This window comes from Lissotriton vulgaris, chromosome 6 (assembly GCF_964263255.1).
Source record: "Lissotriton vulgaris chromosome 6, aLisVul1.2, whole genome shotgun sequence".
NCBI classification, from domain to species: Eukaryota; Metazoa; Chordata; class Amphibia; order Caudata; family Salamandridae; genus Lissotriton; species Lissotriton vulgaris.
In genome coordinates this window covers 390,476,756-390,502,597 of record NC_141694.1, presented here as the reverse complement: position 1 = coordinate 390,502,597, position 25,842 = coordinate 390,476,756, and the positions used below count along the sequence as shown (strand labels likewise).

Below are 25,842 nucleotides of genomic sequence, written 5' to 3'. Positions count from 1 at the left end.
GTTTGTGTATAGGAAGGAACACCTTCCTGCACAAACACAATCCAAAGAGGAGGCATTTTCCTCTTTCTTTGCATGATGCAGAATGCATTGCACATAAAAGAGGAAATACCAAGAAGAGAAAAATATTTTTCTCTTTGTTACGCCTTTTCATGGTAGGTGTACCAATTTCACACATTTCCAGCTTTACAAACCATAGTAAATCTGGAATTGCATGAAATCCATGGGTGGATTCACAGGTCTCCCATACTTACCCATGCAGCACCACCACTCAGAAACATAACACAACACAGCACAATCTGCTGTGTTGTGAATGAATGAATGAAAATATTTGTAGTGCGCACTACTGCCAAGGCGTCTTGGCGATAGAGAAATTGAACATACCACAATGCAAACAAGGGTTATCGTTGAGTAAAAAGCCAGGTTTTGATTTCCTTCCGAAAAAACATTCTGTCTGTTTCTTTTCTCGTGTGACCAGGAATTGAGTTCCATAACCTAGATGCGAGAAAGGAAAAACGCTTTCCTCCCCATCTTGCTTTCTTAATCTTGGGAGGTTTGACCAACCCAAGCATGGCCGATCTTAGATCCCGCATTGGTGCATAGCAGGAAAACAAGGACTGCACGTCCTCTACCCCACCGCCAAACAGGGCTTTATGAACCAGGCAGAGTGCTTTGAACTCAATGCACCGTCGTACCAAGAGCCAGTGGAGTTGTTTTAAGACGTGGGAGATAGGGGAATGTTTAGGTAAATTGAGTAATACTCTGGCTGACGCATTTTGAATTGATTGCAGTTTAGCCAGTTGTCTTACTCCAGCTCCAAAATACAAAGCATTGCCATAATCAATTCTCAACAGATTTGTGGCGATCATCACTGTTTTCCTCAAGATGAAAGGAATAAACGGAAGGATCTTTCTCAGACGTTTCAGCATAAAAAAACAGGCTGATGATACTTGGTTGATCTGGGCGGCCCAGTCCAGTTCTTTGTCAAACATAAAGCAACGATTTCTGGCTTTATTTACTGGCACTGGGCAGGCCCCTGCTGAAGATGGCCACTAGTGCTGATTCCAGATTGCGGCTTTATGACCAAACTCTAAAAGTTCTGTTTTCTCGGTGTTCAGTTTTAGAAAGTTAGCGTTCATCCAGGTCATCAAAGCCAAGATGCAGTTAGAGAATTCCACGGCCATAACATCCTCTGCCTGGGTTACAGATACTATCAGCTGAGTGTCCTCGGCGATTAACACCAGCAAGAAGTCAGGACTCATTATTAGTTTTGCCAATGGGGCAACATAGATGTTGAAAAGAGTGGGGGATAATGCAGAGCCCTGATGGACTTCTCCCGGTAGCAGAAATTCCCAATGTATGATTTGTTTTCTGGATGAAAGAAAAGAGGACAGTAGGGCAAGAGCTGTACCCAAAATGCTGATGTCCTAAAGCCTTTGATGATAGTTTTTTAATTTAGTGGGTCGAATTTTGGTTTCTTTGGAAGGGGATTGTAGGAGAGTAGGGTCTGCTTTCCTATGGTCACCCCAGATTTTTGCTTTTTGCTTCACTGGTTTTCGACATAATGTGGCTGTGGATCTGCTAATCAGACCCACAGCCTGCTGTTCTCTCTCTAAATTCACATCCATGTACTTTAGGTACATACCCAATTGGACATTGGGTCACCTTATCAGCCCCTGTACAGTGTACTATAGGTACCCAGGGCATAGGTGTATCCAAGGCCTACCAGGGGCTGCAGCATATCTTTTGCCACCCCTGGCTGGCTATCCAAACTGACACAACTGGCTGATCACTCAGCTGTGGCAAGGTGGTGTAATCACCCCTTGCTTAGATATAGTATACCTATATCTACACTTATATCTGGACACATATGCACCTATTAGTCACTCCTATGGCAGGCCTTATCAATCCTGGAGGCAGAGTGCTTGGTTTTATGTGAGATGGTGCTCTAGCAAGAGCTGAGCCTGTCTGCAGCTGTCGGGACCAACTCCCTTAGCTGTTCCGGGATATTGCCATACCATATACTCTTAAGTGCATTATAATCCTCGTGGTTACTTGCTAACTTTGGTTTGGCTTTATCAAAACATGTCGTGTAAGGTGTCGTATGCTTTGGAATAGTACCCCCTCGCCAGTTCTGGCGATGAGGGTAGCATTCCACCCTTCAAGAGGGAGAATACATGTTACTTTGCTTAAACGCGGTTAAATCTAACCAAAGCCCCAGCATCACAAAATGGATGCTGCTGCCACCGACACGAGTCTGGCCTCCTGCTGCTGACCGAAACTCCGGCAGGGGAGGCCTGGACAATAGATATCCTGTCACAGGGAGGTGTTACACCACCCCAGACAGGAGATAGTGGATTGTAGCAGGGAGGGTTGAATGAAACTAGACACTGCCTGGGGAGCACAAGGCTTCCCATGCATAGTCCAGTTCAAACCGGTGCTGGGACACTCCAGTCCCAGCTCTGGCGCGAAACTGGACAAAGGGAAAGGGGTGTAACCACCCCCTTCCTGGGTTCCACCCATTGGAGGGACCTAGCAGGTAATCCAGCCCCTTGATTTGGAATAAGGTAGGAGCTGTGCACAAGAGCATTAGATTATCCTGAACTAAACTTTGATACAGAACTCTGGACCCTTCAACATCCCACTCGACGTGGAAGACTGAAGAATCTCCCTTGTGGTCAAGGAGTGACCACCCTGTGCAAATAGGCACCATTCAGCGCCCAACAGTTTGCTTTGTTGCAGTTCCTGCCAGAAATCGAGCAACAGCGCCGCTCTTGCTAATTTTAGAATAACCTGTTTTGTATTTTCGTTCTTTTAAGTTCATTTCCCTTGATTTTACCTGGCGCTGAGTTCTGGCCCTCACTTGCACTTTAATACTTCGGCATACCCACCTCTGTTGGCGGGTCCGGTTTCCGGGGAGGCTTGGGAGTTACCTATACCACCTTGGGTAAGGAGGGACTTTGGCGGCCATCTTGGAGCGCTCTAGCGCTCGGGGGCATTAGGAGCCGCCTATTTAAGACGCGCTTCACAACGCGCAGCGGTGACGCGCAGCGGGCGCGCCTTCTCTGCGCCTAAGTCGTGCCAGAGTCCTGCCCGTCTGCGCCTGTCAGCATCTCGGAGGTGGTCGGAGGCGGATTCTGGCTCTTATGGTATGCGTTATCTTTCTTAAATGCTTTCCTACTCTTGTTCCGAGCTTTTGGCTCTGCGTAGGGACTTTTCGTCTTGCCATCATATATTTCCGGGTGGGCGTGTCCTTAAGAGAGGTTGCTTGGGTTGCGGCTGGAGTTTTCCACCTAAAGATACCAACCGGCAGGTGGTTGTACCTGCTTTAAATGAATGCCTCCTTCTCAATACGAGATCCCTCGGCAGACAATCTCTCGATATCTGGAATCCTTTGTCAGAGTCCAAACCACCGTGTCTGTTTCTTACTGAAACATGGCTTGGAGAAGGCTCTGGCCCCGATCTAGCCAATGCCATCCCTCCTGACTATACTATATTTAGGAGAGATAAAGTGCTTGGTAGAGGAGGAGGGGTTGCTCTGATTGTTAATAAACCTTTCTCTTGTATTACTTTTCCGATTGATAATATTTCCAACTGTGAGGTGCTTGGCTTTGCTCTTACACTGTCACCTCATCAAACGGTCGTTGGGATTTTACTTTACAGAGCACCTGGCCCTTTGGGGCCTTTTTTTGAGGAGCTGCAGGCGACACTTTCTGCGCCTTGTCTTAAATCAGACCACTGTATTCTATTGGGCGATTTGAATATCCATATGGACAATAACTTGGACCCTGATGCTCTTAAGCTGCAGGACATTACTCTTCCTCTGGGGTTGGTCCCTTATATCATCTGGCCAACTCATAATAAGGGTCATACCATCGACCAAGTTTTTTCTACAAAAGCTATTAGTGCATCCAAGCCACTTCCTGTTTTATGGTCCGACCATTTCCTGATAAAGTTTACCATATCGCTTGTTTCTGTGACTGCGCCGAGAGCATTGAAAGATCAGAAAGGAATTACACGAGCTTTTCACCAGGTCTCCGCTGAAATGGTGTCTGAGGCACTTTGTCGTCACCCTTGTCTACTCTCGGGCAATCTGGAGGAAAATCTTGAGCTGGTCCATAAATGGATGAATACTATCTTTGAGGAGCTAGCTCCTGGGAAACCGGCCAAGTCAGCCGACAGGCGTACTTCAGCCCCGTGGTTTACTTCATCTTTGAGTGTGATGCGGCAGGAATGTAGGAAAGCCGAAAGGGCATGGAGACGGCTGTATGACCCCCATCTCAAGGTTAGCTATAGGAATGCCATTAAGTTATATCATAGGCATATCCTTGCAGAAAAAAGTCTACCTTGAGCGTAGAATAGACGACTCTGAGAATACCAGCAAAGAGATATTTAGGATAGTTAAAGAATTCACCTCTCCATCCTCCAGTACTCCCTCTCATACACACGCTGAAGTTTGGATCAGCCAGTTAGCGGACTTTTTCGTGAATAAGATTAAAGTTATCCGCGATTCTTTTAGCCATTCTTGCCTTTCACCATCGCCGGGCTATATATCTGGCTCGTCCACATCTATAGTTGAAGAAGGACCATTTCTCTCGGATTTTCCGGAGATGTCTCTCACGGTCTCTCTTGATCTCTTGTCTCGACTTAAATCCGGCTCTCCGTCTGACCCCTGCCCGGCTAAGTGCTTAGGCAGAGTAGCGCCGGCTTTAAATGCGCTGCTTAATCCTTTGCTCATTGAGCACAGGTGTTGTTCCTCAAGCATGGAAGCAGGCAATGATTCTTCCTTTGATCAAGAAAACTAACCTGGATCCTCTTATCCATGCTAACTACAGGCCTATCTCTCTCCTCCCTGCTCTGGCTAAGGTGACCGAGAAGTACGTGCATAGCTCTATCTCTAACTTTATTGAGAGTAATAACATTCTCCATGACTCTCAATCAGGCTTTCGCACGAATTTTAGCACTGAGTCTGCCCTTCTCGAAGTCACCGATGCCATCAGAGAGGTTTTGGATACTGGAGAGAAGGCCATCCTGGTTATGCTGGATTTGTCGGCGGCTTTCGACACCGTCCCTCATGAAGGTCTCCTTTTAAGACTCCAGGAGATCGGTTTTCGAGGGACGGTGTTGAACTGGTTTAAGTCATTTCTGACCGGCCGCCAGCAAGTGGTCTGGGCACCTCCGTTTTCCGCTGAAATGCCGCCGCTGGAGGTGGGGGTACCGCAGGGTTCTATTTTGAGCCCTGCGCTTTTTAACATCTACATGGCCCCCTTGGCGGCGGTCGCGGAATCTTTTGGTGCCCAGATCATAACCTACGCTGATGACACCCAGTTGCTCTTTACATCTAACAAGGGCAGTGATTTCGACGGTTTGCGGATCAGAGACTGTTTGGGAGCTGTCTTTGCCTGGTTTCAGCGCCACAGTTTAAAATGCAATTCCGATAAGTCGGAATTGCTTTTTTTTGGATGTCCTCCAGATCCTGGCTGGAAGACCTGATGGCCTTCAGACATGTTCCCACCGGATGTCGCTTCTTCTAAAGCCAAAAATGTAGGCGTTGTGGTAGAATATGGCCTTACCTTTGGCCCCCAGATCATTGGACTGACTGGCAAATGGTTCGGCCTTTTAAAGATGATGCGGAAATTTCTTCCGCTGCTCTCGCTGAAGCACAGAAAGATCATCGTGCAGGCCTTGATAGGTTCGCGCCTTGATTACGCGAACGTTCTTTATCTTGGCCTGCCGAAATACCTTTTGGCCCGATTGCAGATTGTGCAGAACTCTGCAGCTAGAGCCATTTTTGGTCTCCAGTGCTGAGCTGGAGCCACAGAGCTGCTTAAGAAATTGCACTGGCTTCCAGTTGCCAAAAGGATTGTTTTCAAGGCGCTTACTTTTGCCTAAAAGTCCCTTCATCGGATAGGCCCCAAATACCTTCAGAAACGCCTGTCTTTTTATGTGTCTCGCAGGACGTTACGATCTGCGTCTCATTTCAAAGCTTTGATTCCCTCTATTCGTCTGACCAAAATCGGAGGACGTTCCTTTCGATTTCTAGCGACTCAAGGCTGGAATGATCTCCCTGTTCTACTCAGGAAAACTGATGATTTGCTTTCCTTTAGAAAAGGACTTAAGACCTGGCTTTTCACTCAGTAGCTGGTTTTTGTCTTCTTTCTTTCAGTGTCTGTTGTGCTATGTTTCGCCTATCCCTTAGGCTCTTTGCCAAAGCGCCGGGACACTCCTAGGAGTAGCTGTGCGCTATAAAAGAGCATTTTAACATAACAACATAACATAACAGAGATCAACAAGACACAGCTTCCCTGACTTCTAACAGCCCGATCCACAGTCCCAGCGAATCTGAGACCCGTGGAGACAACGTGAAGCTGGGAGCCGGCCATCTGGAAAAGACTATGAAGTGCTGACCGTGCAGCTTTTGAGGCATCCTCAAAGCTGTGCATTGGGGTTTGAGAAGCCTTAGCCCCGAGCAGCTTGTGCACCGAAGATTGTCCTTCCACACTCATCGAGTGCTGCGTGGGGCCCTTTTGCATTTTCCTGCTCAACGCGTTGGTCCGGTCGATTGCCCGTTGGCTAGTGGCCCCAGAACCAACGAACCTTGACATTTTCACTGCTAGTCTGGTTGCTCAAGACTTGCCCTCGCTCCCCTGAAAAGGAGCCACCGCTCTAACCTTGTTGGTCTGAGTAAGAAGCAATCTTCAAATCCTGTGTGAGTTGCACTTGCCAAGGCTTGTTACCTCCGATCCGGAAGCCGACACCGCCGACAGCGAGAACCTTTGTGGGACAGCTTGTGCTTCACTCCTGGTCATCGCCGATGCACCAGAGTCCACGTGGCAGCGGAGACAAGCTTCACAACAACCACCTGATTGTGCCCGACATTGCCTGGTTCCTTCCTGGTTCCATCCTGGTCACTGGCTAGTGACCCAGACTCTGTCCCCTCTGCTTTCAGGTACTCTACATCTTTGATCCACCCTTGGATCTAACCGGACTCTTCCCTCCTGGCCGCCTGCAGCATCTTCATCTCCAGGCTCCATAGATCTACACGACGAACCCGACACACTTTGGCACCTATGCACCCGCTTCCTGTGGGTGAGGTAACTCTCTAACAGCGGTGCTCCTGTAGTGGTTTACACCTCTAGTGTCCTACTTTAGAGTGTGGTAATTCTATTCCAGTCGGAAGACTTCCAAAACAGTAACTCTTTAACTTTTACGCACCAGTGACTTTGCATTGGTGCATGCGTGTGCTTTAGGCACTGCACCCGAGTCCCGTGGGCCACTCCCGGCTTCATCACTGCCAGTCCAGAGTAGTCCCAGCGATTCACAACGCCCTAGGCCTTACCATTGATCAAGAGGTGGTACTTATTCCACTATTTTAGTATATGGTTTGAGTGGCCACCGGGCCTATCCAAAATTGTGCAACTTTTGAATGTTTAACTGTGCTTTTGTTTAAACGCTTGTGCCCCTGCACTCATAAAGAGTAGAGAGGATTATTCTAGTAATAAATACATATATTTTTATAATATATAACTTGTGTGGTGTCCTTTCATTTGATATTACAGGATTGCATATGGTAAAACAGCTGGCTTCACATGCCCTCTTGAGTTTAGCCTTAGACTGCTTAGTCCATGCTACCCCTAGGATAGCTTGTCTATAAGGTTGGCTTTACAACCACCACCATAAGGGATTGTTTGGACTGATACAGGGTGCCCACAGAACTGTGGACATCATACATCAGGCCAACTTCTCACAGGGAGGATTACAGGCCTTTTTCCCCTGAGAGGGATAAACTCCGGAGGAGAGGATAGTGTTTAGCACAGGGATCAAAACAGAACTTATTTCTTCTGGGGACAGGTGTAATATGGACAGTGGGCATGGGTCCAAAGGGGAACCGGATTTAATTTGAAGCAGCAGGTTGGCTACTTTTTCTTCAGCCAGAGTTGAGAATTGGGGTAAGCCGTGTTCCCCGACCCTGAGTGTGTACTGCACCGGGTCTTTTCCCTTACAGTCTTCAGCTACACTAGAGAGTTCATTGAATACCTTCTGGACCTTATTCTGGAAGAATATGGCTAATTTGTGTACAAAATGTTGGTCGGGGGTGAAAGTTACATCCCGAGGACACTTCATTAGTGCAGTGACCGTTTGAAATAATTCCTTGGGGACATTAACCGCATCTTGAATTTTAAGAGTAAAAAAAGCAGTTTTAGCCTGGATAATAGCTTTCTTATATTCATCAGGCGCCCCACAGTAAACCTTCTCCTGTGCGGCATCATACTTTGCTCTCCAAGCACGCTCTTTTTTTCGGCATTGATTTTGGCTGCTTTAAGATCTACGGATTACCATGGGGACAAAACCTTTTTTGGTTGTATTTTTTTAGTTTTTTCAGGGGCTATCTTATTGGAAGCCTTATTAAACCAATTGTGAAATTCCAAGGCTGCATGATTTGCGTCGAGGGAAGTAATGGGCTGTGCGTCCAGTGCAGACACTAAGTCATGTTTATTTACTGCCTTCCAGGCACGATGTTTCCTCACCGAAGTTCTATTTCTCCCTTGGCTATTTCCTGTTTTCAAATCTACAGTAAAATAGATTGCATCATGATCAGTCCAAGGGAGAGGAGCGACCCTGTTGACTTCCATCCTAGAGTTACTGGTACAAAGTCCGTCCAGAGTATGGCCTGCTATATGAGTGGGGTCGCACACAATTTAAACTAGCAAGGATATCCAAAAAGTGGATGGTGTCTGAATTATTGGTATCCTCCAAATGAAGATTAAAGTCTCCAAGGATGGTAAAGCTATCAGTATCAGTACAGGATTCTAGGTAAGTCTGAATGGAAAGGAGAAACGGAGATCTAGGGCCAGGGGGCCTTTAAGCCAATAGACCAGCAAAGGTTTCTAAATTGTTCGATTTTAATAGGAATGACATAGCTTCCGCACCTACTAAGGACTCAGCAGTAATCATAAATGTGAAGAGGGCACGAAAAATTATCGCTATTCCCCCCCTTTCCCCCCTTTTCTGTTAATGTTGGCAATGACATAACCTGTAGGTACAGCGAGTTGCCAGTCAGGATCACTGTTTTCGTTAGCCCAAGTGTCAGTGAGAAAAACAATATCAGGGTCCTCTACTTGGATGAGACATTCTAGGTAGTATTTATGTTTCACCATAGATCGTGTATTAAGATACCCTTAATAGCCTTCATATTACAGGTTGAGGTGAAAGAAGCTCTTTCCTGATAAACCATAGGCTTAACAATCTTTTCATGACGGTTATTGTTAACGCTACTTATGGTGGTCGATTGTATGTCATTACTACTGGAGGTCAGATTCTCAGCCCTCCAGCCGCATCGATTGCAGCAAAGGGACGAGGGAGAGATGGAACTCAGCAGAACCTCATGAAAAGTACAAGTGCCAAGGTTAAGATGTAGTAGTTGATCTCGTGTGAAACGGGCAGGGGTCCTGGCGTTGGGTGCATTTTGGGCTCTGACGGGCGCAGACGGGCTTGCCTTTGGCACGCCGCCGGCTCGGTCGCTGCATTCGGGTATTTATGCCCAAGGAGGGAGGGACAAACAATTAGAGCGCTACTCTGAGAACAAACAACTAGAGCGCTAATCTTCGGGCGGGTCTGCACAAAATGGTCGGGCATTGCGTTAGCGTTCCAGGTAAGATACACAGAATAGCAGATTCACGCTTCTATTTAAAAGTAATTCAAAATCACCCACAAAATAATGAGTGCAAAGTTAAAATTTCCAGTAATAGACTTGAATATGCTCAGTTGTGTTAAATTTCTTTACAAAGCCACAGAAGGCCATGGAAATTTGGCCCTGCGTGGCTTTGTAAATCCAAAATAAGCCTTTATATTGTTTGGTGTTGCCTTGCATGACCCAAGGGCAATAAAAAGTCTAAGTAAATCAGCCTCCACAACAGTCCTAGACCACAAATTGAGCAAGGTCACAGCAGTGATCAATTGCTTGCCACTGTCGGCCAGAAAAAGTCAAATACTCAACACAATAATGGATGGCACAATAAAGACATCCTACTTCTGAAACAGAAGCTTGTAAAATCTTTAAAGTCCGAAGCTTCATCTAATGGCATTGAATACTCAAAGCAATCTTAAAGTAATAAATTGTACGGCGGATAGGGGGATGGGGGTCAGGGGCAGAGGTTGGGTGCAATACTAGTTTATAGGTTATTATTTAGGATGAGTCATTTTTTTCACTCTGGAGTACTTGGAAGCAGATCAGTAAAGTTTATCTGAACTGCTTCTCCCTGCCATGCATGAAAAATGCATGGCAAGGAAGTCAGTAATCCAGAAATGAAGCACAAACTAAGGTGCACATTATCAAGAACGGTGTTAAAAAAGAAAACTGCTGCTAAAGCGGTGATAATGGGCTTCATAATATGCCCTTGAGAATTCCAATAGAAGTCCATGTTCTGGTGTGAACATGGGCTTCTATTGGAATTCTCCAGGGCATATTATCAAACCCATTATCGCCGCTTTAGTGGCAGTTTCTGCAGCTAAACCGGCGATAATTTTAATGCCGTCCTTGATAATATGCCCCTATGTGTTTTGGGTGCAATGTATGTGATTTGAGGCAGGAAGAACACATACATTGAATTATCCATATGAAATGCCTGAAATCTGTACGTTTTTCTGATTTGCAGGTAGAGCAGATTTGGGTGCTTTTAAAGCCTAGTTTCGACCAGCAAATTATTTATAAACTTTTCTTCTGCTTAACAGTTTCCTTTTTTCATCCTTTGCGTGAGACAAACTCAACTGAACTGTTACACATTTAAAAGGTATTGTCTGCTCTAGTGCAGGTGCAGCACGTTCCCATATACATTTGAGAACATTTAAATGACCTTATGCTTTCATCCATAAAAAAGAATTAGTCATGGAACCCATCCTGAAATGGAAGAAGTTGAGGAATGCTAAAACAGCATATAAGGAAACCATCTGGACAAAACTATTATGTGAAAGTAAATTGCCAAACAGCAGGGACTTCTGGGGCATCATAAATAACCTGAACAAAGGAGTAAGACTTCAACAAGAACCAGGAATTGGAGAGGAATTGTGGGTTGAACACGTGCGGAACATGTACAGTAGTATGGAATTAGAGACCATTGAGGGTTTCCAAGGCCCATTATTGGAAGTGGAAAAAATAATTAAAAAATCCAGTCAGGACAACATGGAACGCAAAACCCAGAACAAGAGAAAGATGGTAAAGAACAAAATACCCTGACCAACACTAAACAACTACAAGGTATAATACAAAAGCTTAAGACAGAAGGAGCGGCAGGTCCGAATGGGCTACCTAATGAGCTTTTCAAGAATGACCCAGATTTCTGATTGGAAAATTTAACGCCTCTCTTCAATCATATCTATATGCAAATCGATGTCCCCGTTTCTTTGAAAGGGAACATAATTCATCCAATATTTAAACAGGGAGACCATTGTAAACCAGGGAATTATAGGCTGATATCTCTAATTGATGAAGAGGCCAAGCTCTACGCTTCCTACCTCCTAGTTCAGCTGCGAGATTGGATGTACGATAAAAACATAATTCCCAAATTCCAAACAGGCTTTAGACAAGGGATGGCTACAATAACAAACCTGGCTATCCTGGCACTTTTAACCGAAAATGCACTAAAAAAGAGAACAAGACAGTATGCATGTTTTGTTGATATAAAATCCGCCTATGATAGAGTGAGCAGAAGGTGTCTCTGGGAAAAGCTAAAGGCATGGGGATTGCCGAGTCAATTACTAAATGCAATAATTGCCCTATACATCGACACCTGGGCAAGAGTGAAACTAGGCGATGGATGCTGTACAACCTCGAACATCGACACGCAGCAAGGTTTAAAACAAGGATGCGTGTTAGCACCAAGCCTATTCATCTTGTTTCTCTAAGACATCATCAAAAACATGGAAGCAGCCAATTGCCATCTGCCGAACATGGCCAACAAGCCGATTTCTATTTCACAGTAGGCGGATGATATCGTACTGTTAAGCCAAACCCCCATTGGTCTACAAAGAGCGATAAACAATCTACCATCCTATTTGGACCAGGAAAACTTGGAACTAAATAAAGTAAAAACAAAAATCGTCTGCTTCGTGGATTTGAATAAAATTAAGGGACGACGGTTGAAGAGCAAGGGTCCTATAAATACCTTGGTATAACAATAGTGCACGGCATAACACACAAGGAGCACAAACTGGCCATAAAAGCCAAAGTGCAATTGTTAATTTTTACGTATAGACAACTAAAAACAAAATTGGATTGCCTGAATCATAACCATCTATTAAAAGTGATGGCTGTGCAAAACTTGCCCACTCTATCATATGGTTTAGTCGTTTGGGTGGCAAGGAGGTTGAGCTCTTAAATAATCTCCAGACGAAGATTTACAAGGCCGTTTTCAATCTGCCAAAGTCTGCCTCCCCGTCGCTAGTCCGCTTGAATTCGGTCTTCAAAAAACAGAAATTTCGGGGCATGAGTGGCTTTGTAAAGCTATGCCAGAAATTTTGCTTCGCAGACCCAGACACAATGGACAGCTTATGCTGGGAAGAAATTAAGCACCAGATGGGCTAAGAAACATCGAGCTCATGGGGAAGCTATTTGAGAACTTGTTTGGCCGACTAGGAAATACAAGCAGTATGGGAAATAGGGCAGATAAAGCAAGCATCAGTAAAGCGGCCAATGACGCAGCAAAAAAGAAATCTTTTCTGGAGGACAACAATACAACTTCCAAACGTCGGCATGGGTGGACAGTCATTACCTCTTATAAACTACTAAAGCTGCAAGTATGCTTAATATCTCACTTTAGCCGGCCTTTAAAAAAGATCTACACAGACTACAGTTTGGGCTTGAACGAATCAAAAGACCTACAGCCGTCTTGGAAACATTTCAAACAAACACCACAGTGTCGACTATGTGGCTATCGTAAGGAATCTTTAATCCACCTTCTATGTGTATGCCCAGCAGTCATGGCCCTGTACGTGTAGGCAAGCTGTAATATGCTGGCTGGACGGTTCCTCCATAATCCTGGCCTGCCGGGGAGTAAAATAGCTGGCAGAGGTAAGGAAACTTTTACGGCAAGCCGACCTGGAGGAGAACAGAGAGGTGTGACCGACTGGGCATGGGCACAGCAGAGCCAGCTGCGTAATAAATGGACTGATAGTAAAACATATCAAGAACCTATTTAGTTAGCAGGATCATGGAAGGTGGACTTATTTTTAATGATTGTATTCATAACATTTTATGTGTTGCTTAAGAACACACATTGTAACTGCTGGGACATTATCAATGTTGTCTAGTTTTAACAGCGAATGTAAAGATATTTTATCTTTTGGGATATTTATAACGATTTTAATTAATCATACAATAAACTATGACAGCCTTGACAGCCATCTTGCAATCCGCTCACCCCCAACTCACCCCCAACTCGGGTTCAAACCTGGAAAGAATTGTTTGATTGTTATCAGGAGCCGAATAAGTGCCTTTACATTTAGAGCTAAATTGTCAGTGTACAAACAACTTTGAATCAATTTTAAATGCGTTATTTTCTAATGAGTATTCAGGGGTTGTGTTTCCTATTGACCGCTATGTAATAGCTGGTCAAAGGCCAATTTTTTACTGGCAAACTGTTCAGTAATCCATAGTTCTACTCTGTTCATGCCCTGATGGTGAATGGCTGAATACTGAAATATATTTTATCGCTGTCTCAGCAAAGCTGTTGGTCGCCTGTAAGATTTGCTGCAAAGAGGAATTCAGAACTTCATATTAAAAAACCTTATTGAGGAAGAAATAGATGAGCTTTATTTTAAGGGGCGGCTTTCAAAAAAGTATGTCTAACACAGAATGTATGTTTAGTGCATCTAACGGCTAAAGTTGCAAGCACCCTCTCACACAATATTTAATGATGTGTGCATAGTCATCATAGAGTAAATATGGGACTTTCTATTTTGTCTGACTGCGGCAATCAGGACTCTAATATCTACAGATTTATTTTATTTATGCGATTTTCTATAGCGCGAACTTAACCCACCGAACGTGTCAGAGCGCTTTACATAAGCACCAGTTGAAAAACATAAGGACTTAGGATTACATGCGTTACAAACGGATACACACGGAAAAAATTGCAAATGTACAAGATGTAAAGTCACACAAGGAGGAGATGCAAGTGGATATACTCTAAGAGTCACATAGGAATGGTAGATAGTATAAAGGTCTACTGCATATACTAGCGATTAGAGTTCTCTATATAGAAAGGGAAAGGATACGAATGGATATACTCTAAGAGTCACATAGCAATGGAAGAGAGCACAACGGTCTACTGCATATACTAGTGATTAGAGTTATCTCTATATACATAGGGAAGGGATATGACTGGATATACTCTAAGAGTCACATAGGAACGGTAGATGGTGCAAAGGTCTACTGCATATACTAGTGATTAGAGTTATCCCTATATACATATATATACACACATTGTAGATTTCCTCAGGCAGAGTTCCCTTAAGTGGGGTCGTAGGGGGGACGTGGTCACAACACCAAGGAAGGGTGGGAGGGAATCAAGGGTAAGGAGAGCAGGCAAAGCAGAAAAGGGAAGAAACATTTGAGGAACATCAAGGGGGAAACTAGGGAAAAGGGTAAAAGACAAAGAAATGGACAAGAAGACAAGCCGGGGACCAGAGAAAAACGCCTGAGAACAGCAGCAAAATGGCGGGCAGGATAGAAGGAAAAGTAAAAGCGAGGAGTGTGTCAGAGGCAACAGGAGAGACAATAGAAAGGTCGCTAGGACAGAGGGGGAGGTCAGAGATCGCTAAAGTGGCGGAGGAGAAAGGTAGAAGAAGCGAGTCATAAAAAGAAAATGGTGGGGAGCAAAAATGTCCAAGTCCGAAAGTCCAGGAAGAGGGCTGCCATAGCCAGCAAGACCTGGGGGAGAAAGGCAGTCCGCAGCAAGATCACAGCCACATCGTCCATGTGGAGCTGGGGCAGAGGAGTTCGAACCGGAGACCAGGGGTCAGGGAAGAAAGACCACAGGCGCCAAGGCAGCTGTTTGCAGAACGGGAGGCAGCAAAGTCAAAAACAAAGTTTAAAGGGAAGGAGGAGGAGGCCTCTCACCAGAGCGATCAACAGAGTTTCATGTGGGAAGAAAGTTGCCCCGGGTGGAAGGCTGTGCATCTTCCATGGAGCTTCCTGTAGCAGTGCCTCCTCTCCCTCACCTGCTCCAGACGCAGGCAGCGTCTCCGGGGTCAGAAGGTGGGCAGGTCCCCAACCGGGGCTCCATGTCTGCTGCTCTGAGCTCGGGCCCCCGTGGGCCGGTGCCCCTGGTCCCACTGGAGGGCTGAGTCTCAAGCAATCAGGCCGTTTTCAAACATGTGCCAGCGTCATGGGGTTTGTAGGTGAGGAAGCTCAAATTGCTTTGTTTGATGGGTCCTCCAACGCGGAAACAGCGGGCGGCTCCGGAGCTCAAGTCGGGAATGTTGGAGATTGCTGCCATTTCAAGAGCGGCCGCCATGTTGAGGTCAGGCATAGGCTGGGTAAGAAGCATTAAGCCTAGTTAGAAAGCTACGCTTGTCGCCGCTATTGCCCCCAATCCAAGCGCTACCTTGAACGTTGTTCCTCTCCTCACATGGGGGGTCTGCATCTGCTTTGTCGGGGAAGGTTCCCATCGCCGCAGGATTTACGCCCCCATTTTGTTCTGCAGTGTCTACCCCCTCCGCAATAGCAGATCCAAACGGGATATTCCCACAGAGGTCAAAGTGTAGAAATGACCTCCGCTGGTGCCTCACATCTTTGCACGCTGGTGGGTTTGCATCCAGCTGTTTTTGAATTCCAGAGGGAAGTTGTCGTCAGAGTCTTTGTACACCATCAATTTCAATCAGTCTAAGCTAATAATCAAAAAGCAAAAAGCTAAAATACCTTACATGGCATCTTGACCACTTGTATATTGTCTTGCTCTGTATTTAACTAAAAGAACACCACCAATCGTTGTCATAGAATATATTTTAAGAGGGGAAAATGCTAGCAATATTGTGGAATAATCATTCTTCATTGCAATTCTCACCACCATATTCCATTGTGCCTCTCATAACTCCCTCTAAGCTCTTGAGTAAGATGGGTCAGTGGGTTTGAAATCGAGCTTTAATCAGACGAATGCCAACTCACACTTTGACCCTTCTGTAAATAAATGAAGTGCCATTATATTCAATGCCAAATGAGCATGTCATTTACAATCCTTAGAGATTGCATAAATGCTACATGAAGCCACATATAAAAGACGTTTTTTTTTATTATTATAAGGTTTTCAGTATCAACCTTGAACACATTTCATATTGATGCTGAGGTTGCGCTATAAAAAAATCGAATATTGTTTTAGCACTTCCAAAGCATATAAATTGAATAATATATTAAAACTTCCTTTTAATACATACATGATATCTGTTTCTGATTCCCAACAGAAAACCTATGTACTTTGGGCCCCTTTCAAGAAAAAAGACAAAAATAAAGGAGAAAGTGTACATGTCTGCCTTAACTTACTGTTATGTTTTGTTTTTTATGTTTACTGTTATGTTTTTTCTATTCACCAACATTTCCAATAATATACTTATAATGGTGAATGACATGTGGCTATTGTATGACTATTGTGCAGAATTCTAAACAGGGTAGAAGTCTCTATTGGGGGATGGAAACCACTACGTAAGCACATCCTTTTTTCTATGTTGGGTGCAAACATTTTCTCAAGGCGTGGGAGGTGCCACCTTATTCATGCTGAGTTTATTCCAACAGTCATGTCATGACTCCTTTCATGAATAGCTAGAGCAATGAGGCGGTCCTTAGGTGTAGGGAAAGGGGGTTTCCAGGCTTTGTCCACCAGATGTGAGAAGGAGCATCCCCTGCTGATACTTCAGTATCTCGGGGTGTGTCTGCGAAGAAGAGGGAGGCAGACCATAGTTATCTGGTCGGTTGGTGAAATGTCATGCATTTGTTGATGTATGCTGGTCCTTCGTTGTACAGGGCTTGTGTGTGGGGGTCAATATATTGAACTGGCAACTCTTCAGTGTAGCTTCTTGAGGTGGGGTGTGAGTTGGGTTGGTCTGGTAAGGTCGACAAGGAGTCTTTCCGCTGAGTTCTGTATTATCTGTTGTCTCTTCAGGAGGCGTACGGTGATTCCTATGTAGTGTGTATTCATGTAGTTCACCCTGCTGGTGATGAGGGCCTGCATGATGGTCCTACTTGTGTTGACTGGGAGCGGCCTGGAGATCTTACAAACCATACATTGAGTGTGGAATCAGGCAGATGAGACTGTGTTGACCTTTTTTTCATGTATACCTTGCAGTCCTAGATGATGATGAGGATGTGGGCATGATCTGTTGTAAGCGGGGGATGGACCAAGTTCAGTAGCCCACCATGCGTTGTTCCATGGGGAGGTGTTGTTCCCAAAGATGAGGATGTCAGTCTTGTCCAAGCTGAGTTTGAGACAGTTGTCCCTCAACTGACGTCCATCATACATCTGTGGAAGTTGGCTCTGGTGGTGGTGGGGTCTTCTGGCAGCAAGAGAATGAGCTGGGTGTCATTTGCATATGAGATGATGTTGAGTCTGTATGATCTGACAGTGTTGGCCAAGGGGTTCATGTACATGTTAAAAAGGGTGGGGCTGAGGGACGATCCTTGCGGGACACCACAGATTATTTTCTTGGGTTCCGAGGGTAACAGTGGAAGACTGGTTCTCTGGGTCCTTCTGGTAATCCATTTGAGGGTGTCTCCTTGTATTCTGAGGGTGTGGAGCCTGTTGATGTAGATGTGATTGTAGACAGTGTCAAGGGTGGGTGACAAGTACAGGAGGATGATGGCTCCCATTTTGCCGCTCTCCAGGAGGCCCTTCACAATCGGTGGCAGTAAGCAGGGCTGTCGTGGTGGTGTGGTTGGTTCGAAATATGGATTGCGAGGAGTCCAGGAGGTTGTTGTGTTCCAAGTGTTCGGTGAGTGGCTGGTTGATTGGCTTCACGAGAAACTTCATTGGAAAAGGGAGCTGGGTGATGGGCCAGTAGTTTTTCAGTTCTGCTGGATAGACTCATGGTTTCTTCAGGAGGGGCCTCACTTCAGAATGTTTCTAGTCCTCAGAGAAGGGTGAACAAGGTTATGGAGATGTGACACATAAAGCAAATGAGTTATGGAGATGTTCAGGACTTTCTTTAGCTCATTGCCAATTGTCTTGCTCCTTAGATTGAAGACGTGATAGGGACAGGGGTCTGAGGGTACTCCCAAGTGCATGGAGTTCATGATGGAGTTTGTGGCTTGAGTAGTGAGAGGGTCCTAGTGGGTCAGCAGGTGTTCTGGTTTTGGGTCCTGGGGAGTGTGCAGGATGATGTTGTTGTTGGTTGCTGAGGATTATGGTTTGAAGTATTTGCAGATGTCTGAGATCTTGTTGTGAAAGAAGTTAGCCAGGGCGTCACAAAGATCTTGGGAGGGGGTGATATAATTCCCAGTGGCTGCAGAGTTTGAGGAGTGGTTCATGATGGTGAGGAGCTCCTTACTGGAATTTGGGCTGGTATCTATGCGGTCTGCTAGGGCGTTCTCCTTAGTCTCTTTCAAGAGGCAGTTTTGAAGGTGGTAGGGTCTCCTGACTCTTTGCTGGTGCACTACTTTCTTTCTAGTTGCCAGCAGTTGCATTTGGTGGATTTCAACTCCACGGTTAACCAGCTGGCTCTTTGAGTTGGTCTTTTGGGTTTGGCTGGTTTGGAGGGGGCGACTATGTCATGCATTCTGTGATCCATTGGGAGAAGTTCTTTACAGTGTGGCCCGGGTTGAATGTTGTGTCTGGGAGGTGGGAGTTGAGAGTGTTGATCCACTGCTTTTTTTATATATGTTTTTCCAGTTTCTGACTGTGGAGCTGGGGGGCCTGGTGCCAGTGTTGGTAGGCCCTAGGATGGTAAAATGGATGCTGCAGTGGTTTGTCCCGGTGAGCTGTGAGATGTGGTTGCACTTGACTCTGTTACTGGATGTGAAAATGAGGTTGAGCGTGTGTCCTGCAATGTGGATCGGGTTGGTGACAATTTGCTTGGGGCTGATGTTTTTCATGCTTTCCTGGAAGTCCGTTGTGTTGGGGCCGCTGTGGGTCATTGAGGTGGAAGTTAATGTCCCCTAGAAAAATGTAGTGCTTGGAACGGATGACAATTGGGATGAAAAAAAGTCAGGGATGACATTGCAGCTTCTGGGGCATGGTCCTGGTGGTCTATATGCGTGGGTGCCTCTGATGGTGCTTTTTCGGTCTGTGTGTAGTTGGGAGTTCAAATGCTCCATTATCGCGGTTGAGTAGTTTGAGAAGGTCCTTATAGATAATGCAAATCCACTTCTGTGTTTGTTGGTTCAGTCTTGGCTTGTTATCTTATAGTTTCCAGGGGAGGTGATGGCGATGCCCAGTGCAGAGGCGGGGTTCAAATAGGTCTAAGTGAGGAAGATGACATCCGTGATGAGATTGTGCCCCAGATCTCTGAGGCATATTTACAGATTGATCGTGCATTGAGTAGAATGCACTGGAATTGTTCCGTGGCGGTTTCAGTCAGCGTGGTGAATGTAGTTATGTTTTTCGTGTCTCCGGTGTTGTTGATTGCATTCGTGCTGCAGGTAAAGTGGCAGTACTTGCAGGAGAATGGCTTTCGGTGGTGTGTGGAGATGCACAGCAGCATCCGGGTTCCGGTGCTCAGAGCCCTGCGGCGGTGGAGCTGCCAGGGGTGGAAGAGACAGTGTTTCTGGTGCTGGGTGTGGTCCTGGCATGGGCAGGCGCAGATGTGCTTGCCTTAGGCATGCATCTCAGTTTGCCCACTTTGGGACCTCCATTAAGTGTGTCCTATGAAGGGAGCTAGTCCATCGTATCTTTACAAATTTTGATACTTAAGGAATAGTGCATTATTTGTAAATGTATCAGCTCTGGACTGGTCTGCACCTTTTAGATAATCTTCAGAGTTATTTCATCATTCATACACTCCGGCTGGGAAGAGTGTTTGGAGGGCTCCTGCTTGTCCTGCTATTTTTGGCGGGAATCCTGATGTTTATTTTTCTGCTCCGCAATGGACGTCCCTGTTTGATTCGGAATGGAGACTGCACTGCTTGTGCTGCGATGCCATGAGGATATGATTCTCACTAGTTTGGCACACTTCAACTTCGAGAGCTGGATGAGCACTGGTTCTTTTACTTCAGGCCTGTTTGACTTAACTGTATAAAACCTATATTCTACCGACTGTTTTGTGGCCATGAATGCATACTGGACATATGCCTAGGATCACAATTGTTTGCGCAATTGCACATTGATGTACAGTTGGACCCTTTTATGTCCCATGGGTATTGTTGTCTCCAGCTTCTCCCATTGTTCATAAATGCATTTCTTGAGTCACCTTGGAATGCTTAAGCTCCTAGTGACTTGGACAAGAGCTCTAATATATACATGCAGGATGCAGTATCTCCCTCAGCGGCTGCTGTGAGAATTGGATGGAATCCCCTTTACTCCATATATCGGCTCGAGGTGCGCCTCTGGGATCGTCATATGTGGTTATGGACAACAGCAATATTTTGTCTGCCACTCAGAACTCATTAAATAATTGCCCATTTTTCCATGTGGGAACAAATTGAATTGTTTGTATAAACAAAATGTGGCCAAAACTGTTTTGGTTTTATTCTATATTTCTAGGCACCATAGCTTTTGAAGTGCTTAGGCTTTCAAACAGTATAATAACTTTAAGGTTTTTAAGAATATTTTTAATAGCTGCTTTCTTTTCAACGATGTTCAAAGTAATTTGTACCTTTCATTCCATGTCATGACATGCTGGCTTTTTTAGATAGCTTTTTAGGCCCGTGAGTGAAGCAGCCTATTTCTTACATTGTCCTAGAAAATAGCATTTCAGCGATAAACTTTTGCACACATTTGCATGCACGACAATGTTGGATTAGTTTCTCTGAATATACTTTATTTATACATTCAGATCGTGTACTAGGTCTCTCTACACCCTACGTAAAAATGTCGTCCTATCTTCCTCCAAGTGCCACAGTGCTATGTCCATATCCATAATCTAACACACACACACTGCTTTTTATTACAAAATAATAGTTATCTGATTGATTGGGAAAGGAGGCACTTCTGCTGACACTGAAGGTCTGTGCATGCTGAGAATCCACCACGCACCGGTCTGACATTCCGTGAGAGGTGTCTAACTTGAGGCAAAAAGAGGTCCTTCACTATATCCTATCAGGTAATGTGGTTGGATGATCCCTCGGGGGAATACTTGGCTCTACACCAATATACACTCTAGGTACACTCAGAGTAGGGTCCGCATCATAGGAGTACATTAGATTGTCATATTTTGCATATACGCCTTCATATATTCATCACTATGGTAGAAATGTATCTACTATTCACTCTTTCGGTGCTTGGGATCACCTTCTTCTGCTACTGTATACTAATCGTTGCAGCACATGTATATTATACAAGAATAATATTGCTTCAATAAATATTATTGAAAAACGTCCCACTTTGTATTCTCTGTATATTTCTCTGAGAATGAGTGAGCACGAGCGACTGAGCGAAAGGTTCTGTACTATTTCCACAATTCCTGAGGAATATGGGTTGTCATGTTCAGTCGTTGCCAGAAATCATTTGCTCCCTGATAAGGTTACCGGGGGCTTACGGTGCACTGTGAGCAAGCTGGTCTATAGGCCAACATATCTTGGGGGATGTCTGGGACCAGTCTTGACACCAAGCCCTTAGTTTATATTGTCCAAACAATTCACAGATCCTACGGATTAGTAGGAACTACACAACACTGGGAAGTGACAGGAAAAGTGTCAATCAGTCAGATGAGCGGGTTGCAAGTAGAAAAATTAACAAATTATCAGACACAAACAATATCATTGCACAAACAACAAGGAATCAGGCACAAAGGATACAAACAGGCACTATAAGGAATCTGGCTCAAACAATACAAATGCATACCTGAAAATGAAAGTCCCAATAAGTAAACAGGTACAACACCACAAATGCGCAACGAAGCAACAGTCACAGCAAACCAAGGAGGAGGCCCCAATGCTGAAGACAGAGAAGGGGGAGCTAGCACAAGGCCTGCAAGTGTTTTTTCCCATTGCAGGAATGGTGTTAATCCATTGTATTGCAGGAGTAAATCTCTGAACATTTCTAGGACGAAAATGGTTCAGAGATGTATGTGGGAATGCCCATAAATGCACATTTGTGTGGATTTTCTAAACTTTCCAGGCAAGGTCTTGAAATCTTCCCTTCATACTTCCTGAGTAGGATTTCCTGCTACAGATTTCTGCACACTTGTGACAGGAAAATCTCCAATAGTTAATGCATTTACACCTGCCTCAAATACATTTGTTAATGCTGGAGGGAATCAACATAATATTTTTGGCAATTAAAATATGTTTACTGATGAAAATACCTTTGTGAGTAGAGGTTAATGTGTTCATTGGTACTCTGTATCATATTAAGTAATTCACTGGCCTTGAAGTAACTATAGGCACACTGCTTTAGTGTGTTCCTTAGGATTTGACGAAGGGAATCTCCCACTGTCAGAGGATTGGCTTCACTATCAGCTATGTCACTTTTTCATTGGCAGCCCACCAACGTCGTTGGTGTAATCTTTGAGGGTGAGGCAGCTGGGGGCTCTGAGTACCTCAATGGTCAAGTGATCATGGAAATATACAAATGTAGCCAGCACTGTCCTGCTCACTCTATTTGTATGTCAAAGGGCATAGCTGACCAACCTCTGGCAGCATGATAGTCTCAGTGTAATTTGGTACAGTGTTTTACTCAGGAGCGGCCAGTGCAGGTAAGGGCGGAAAGGCGGAGGGGGGTGGGGGGGGGAAACTCAACAGACGGTGACGAGGGAAAATGAACTAAATAAATCATTTTTACTCTTTGTCATCTGTCAAGTCCTCCCCACCCTGCTTCACCACTCACCACTTTTACCTGCACAAGCCGCTACCGGTTTAACTCCACTTTCCTCAGGTTGTTGATGGCACATGGTTTGTGGCAAAGGTCTATTTTACTGGCTGTAGGCATTGACACCTTGGACCACCACAGGTAAATGTGGCATATATTCTGACCTAAGATATAGTATTTCCCCTCCACACCTCCTCATTTTATTGAGAACAATGGAACTCATCTCGCACATTATGACATCTTGTATATGAAAGAAGTCTTAAGCAATTTTTTTTCACGGTTTTTGCTGTTTACGAGCAAGATATATCATAGGGTGGATTTTCCTGCCACGTGTTTCTCCATTAATTCACCTAAAGCTTGTGTTCCAGTACAACATAAATGGTAAATAAAAAGTAACACAGAATGGCTAAATGGAAGCAATTGTAATTTGATGGTTGTTTTTATAGTGCAATGCGAGTGGAGCCTTCAGATTTATACACATTCCAAACGTCATTCTGAAGGTGACATAAATGTCACCCTATCTCTCAAGAATGAAGAAGAAACAAAGAATGTAGGGAATCAAGAAAACTGTCAGTCCCTAGTTTATCTCCCCCCCAAAATCATCTTTATTATAGTGATTGAATACTTACTCTGCATTCTAGCCAGATCTGCGGGGTCAAGAGCAGCTACTGCCACCGAGACTCTAGAAGGCCTGCTCACTCCAGCCTTATTGACTGCTCTGACACGGAATATGTATGACCTTCCCTCATAAAGTCCAGTGACAGGATACTTGCAAACCTTCACAGGAGCATCATTGCACTGAATCCAGTTGTCAGTTCCAACCTCACATCTGAAAGTGAACAGTGATGTAAGGAATGAATGATAGTATATATACAAAGAATAACTTAAAAACAATGCTATTTTCTTTGCGTTGTGAAACACGTAAATATTTGGTCCGTAAATTAACAACGTAAGTTAACAGAGACAGAGGGAAATGCAACTATCGTCACAATCTGATTTTTTTAATATATAACACCAGTGAAAAGTGTACATTCATCATACATTTCCATTTATGTAGGATCGGGCAATGAGGGGGGTGTATGTTCAAACATTATTTTCGTAAAAACGTATTTTCAAAATTCGCCATTCAAAACAATATGACACCTATCAATCGTTATTCGAGCAGTTCAAAACTGGCTTGTCTATTTTGCTCCTTGCCCTTAGTCTAGATTTTACCGGGCTCGGGCCCTGTTCAGGTGTCCCATTAATTTGGCTATCATTTATTGAGGAAGTGTCAATATCTGGTTGCGTCAGCGTTAGTTGGCCAGGTGGGGGGGTTGTTAGTGACTCATTACTCAATAGGGCAGGGGAGTCTATTGCTCTTCCAGATAAAGGATCCATAGAGAGCCTTCGTTCAGTCAGGGAGATTTCTTTATTAACAGCTGACTCGACCCTAGTCAAGTAGGCATCTAGGGTTGTACCAGTGTCTTTCTCTTTGTGTGGTGCCATAATGGATTCCCCAACCAATGAGACAAGTAATTTAACATTTAAGTGACCTTAAACCAAACGAGAAAATAGTGAGTATAGCAAGAAACACAGTAGTATTAATACCATCAAAATTGGGACATCAAAATTGGGACCACCCAAGTATCGATTGTTTATAGTTCCTGTTATCCTCTGTACTATGATGTTGTTTCCGTGAGTTCTTTGTGCCTTTGAGGACCCAACCGGTGTACAAACACTCGATGTCAATGTGAGTCAGGTTTTAGCACAGACAGGAAAGACGATCAAACAATCCCACTTAGTAAAATGACACTTAAGCAAGTTGCAATTATGCCTACTCACAGAGTTTCTTACAGTGAGCGTTAGGGGAGTGGCCTAGCCCAGCCTCTTCTGGCCCCTGATGGCCATAGATGGGCCTGCCGTTGTCCCGGGCTTCTCCCGGCGCGTCCAGCGCGTGATCCCGCGACGCAGGGGCTCAACTGTGCTTTTATGCGCCTCCGGATTCGATGTGTTTGTTGACGGCTTCTGCCGCAGGGAGTGCTGGGATTTGCGGTCTCCCTGTGCCTCGCCGGCCTCCGGGGATGAAATGGGCGGAGGCGGCAGGAGAGGACCACACGTGCGGCAACGGTACAGGGGAGCAAGAAGCAGCGGCTCCACTCCAGGTAAATTCGCCCCAAGAACCAAGTAGCTGGGCCCCCGCTCTAGCGGAGCTCAGCTGTGCTTTTATACGCCTCCGGGCACGATGTGTTAGTTGGCGGCTTCCACCGCAGGGAGTGCTGGGGATTGTGTTCTCCCTGTGCCTCACCGGCCTTGCTGAGTGTAATGGGCGGAGGCGGCAGGAGGGGACCACACGTGCGGCAATGGGACAGGGGAGCAAGAAACAGCGGCTCCACTCCAGGTAAATTCGCCCCAAGAACCAAGGGGCAGATTTATGAGTTCTGGCGCATCTCTGCAAATCAGCAGGGATGTGCCAGAACTGATGCATCACGCAATTCCCTCCTTGCGGCACCACAGATGCGCCGCATTTACAATGCGGCGCACCATGGTGCAAGGAAGGACAGATGCGTGATGCATCATGTGGTGTACGGGCGGCGCATTGCTGGAGTAGCGTTGCAAGTGCGACGCAACTCCTGCAATGTATAGAGGCCACCCATACATAACGTGGTGCATCACTCCTTACGCCTGCTTCAAGCAGGCGTAAGGATTTGACACAGCAGCGTCGTAAAACTGACTCTGTGAAATCTTGTAGATTTCACTGCGTCAGTTTTACGGGGCTTTCCTATGAGGGAACGCCCACCCTGCGACAGAACGCCCACATGAAACCTGACGCAGGTTTCATGTGGCGCAGGGCTTTACAACGTGACGCATCTGCCTAGATGCGTCACGTTGTAAATAGGTCGCAGGGATGCGCCACGTT

At 45.2% G+C, this 25,842-nt stretch overlaps 1 protein-coding gene across 1 annotated transcript in view; it reads right to left on the bottom strand.

Moving 5' to 3' along the window:
* Positions 1-25,842, bottom strand: part of MYOM2 (myomesin 2) — a 731,038-nt gene that overhangs the window by 424,667 nt on the left and 280,529 nt on the right. Inside the window, exon 12 of the mRNA XM_086926415.1 lies at positions 23,573-23,772. Within this exon, the coding sequence (XP_086782541.1) occupies positions 23,573-23,772 (200 nt within the window). The remainder of the gene's footprint in view (positions 1-23,572; positions 23,773-25,842) is intronic.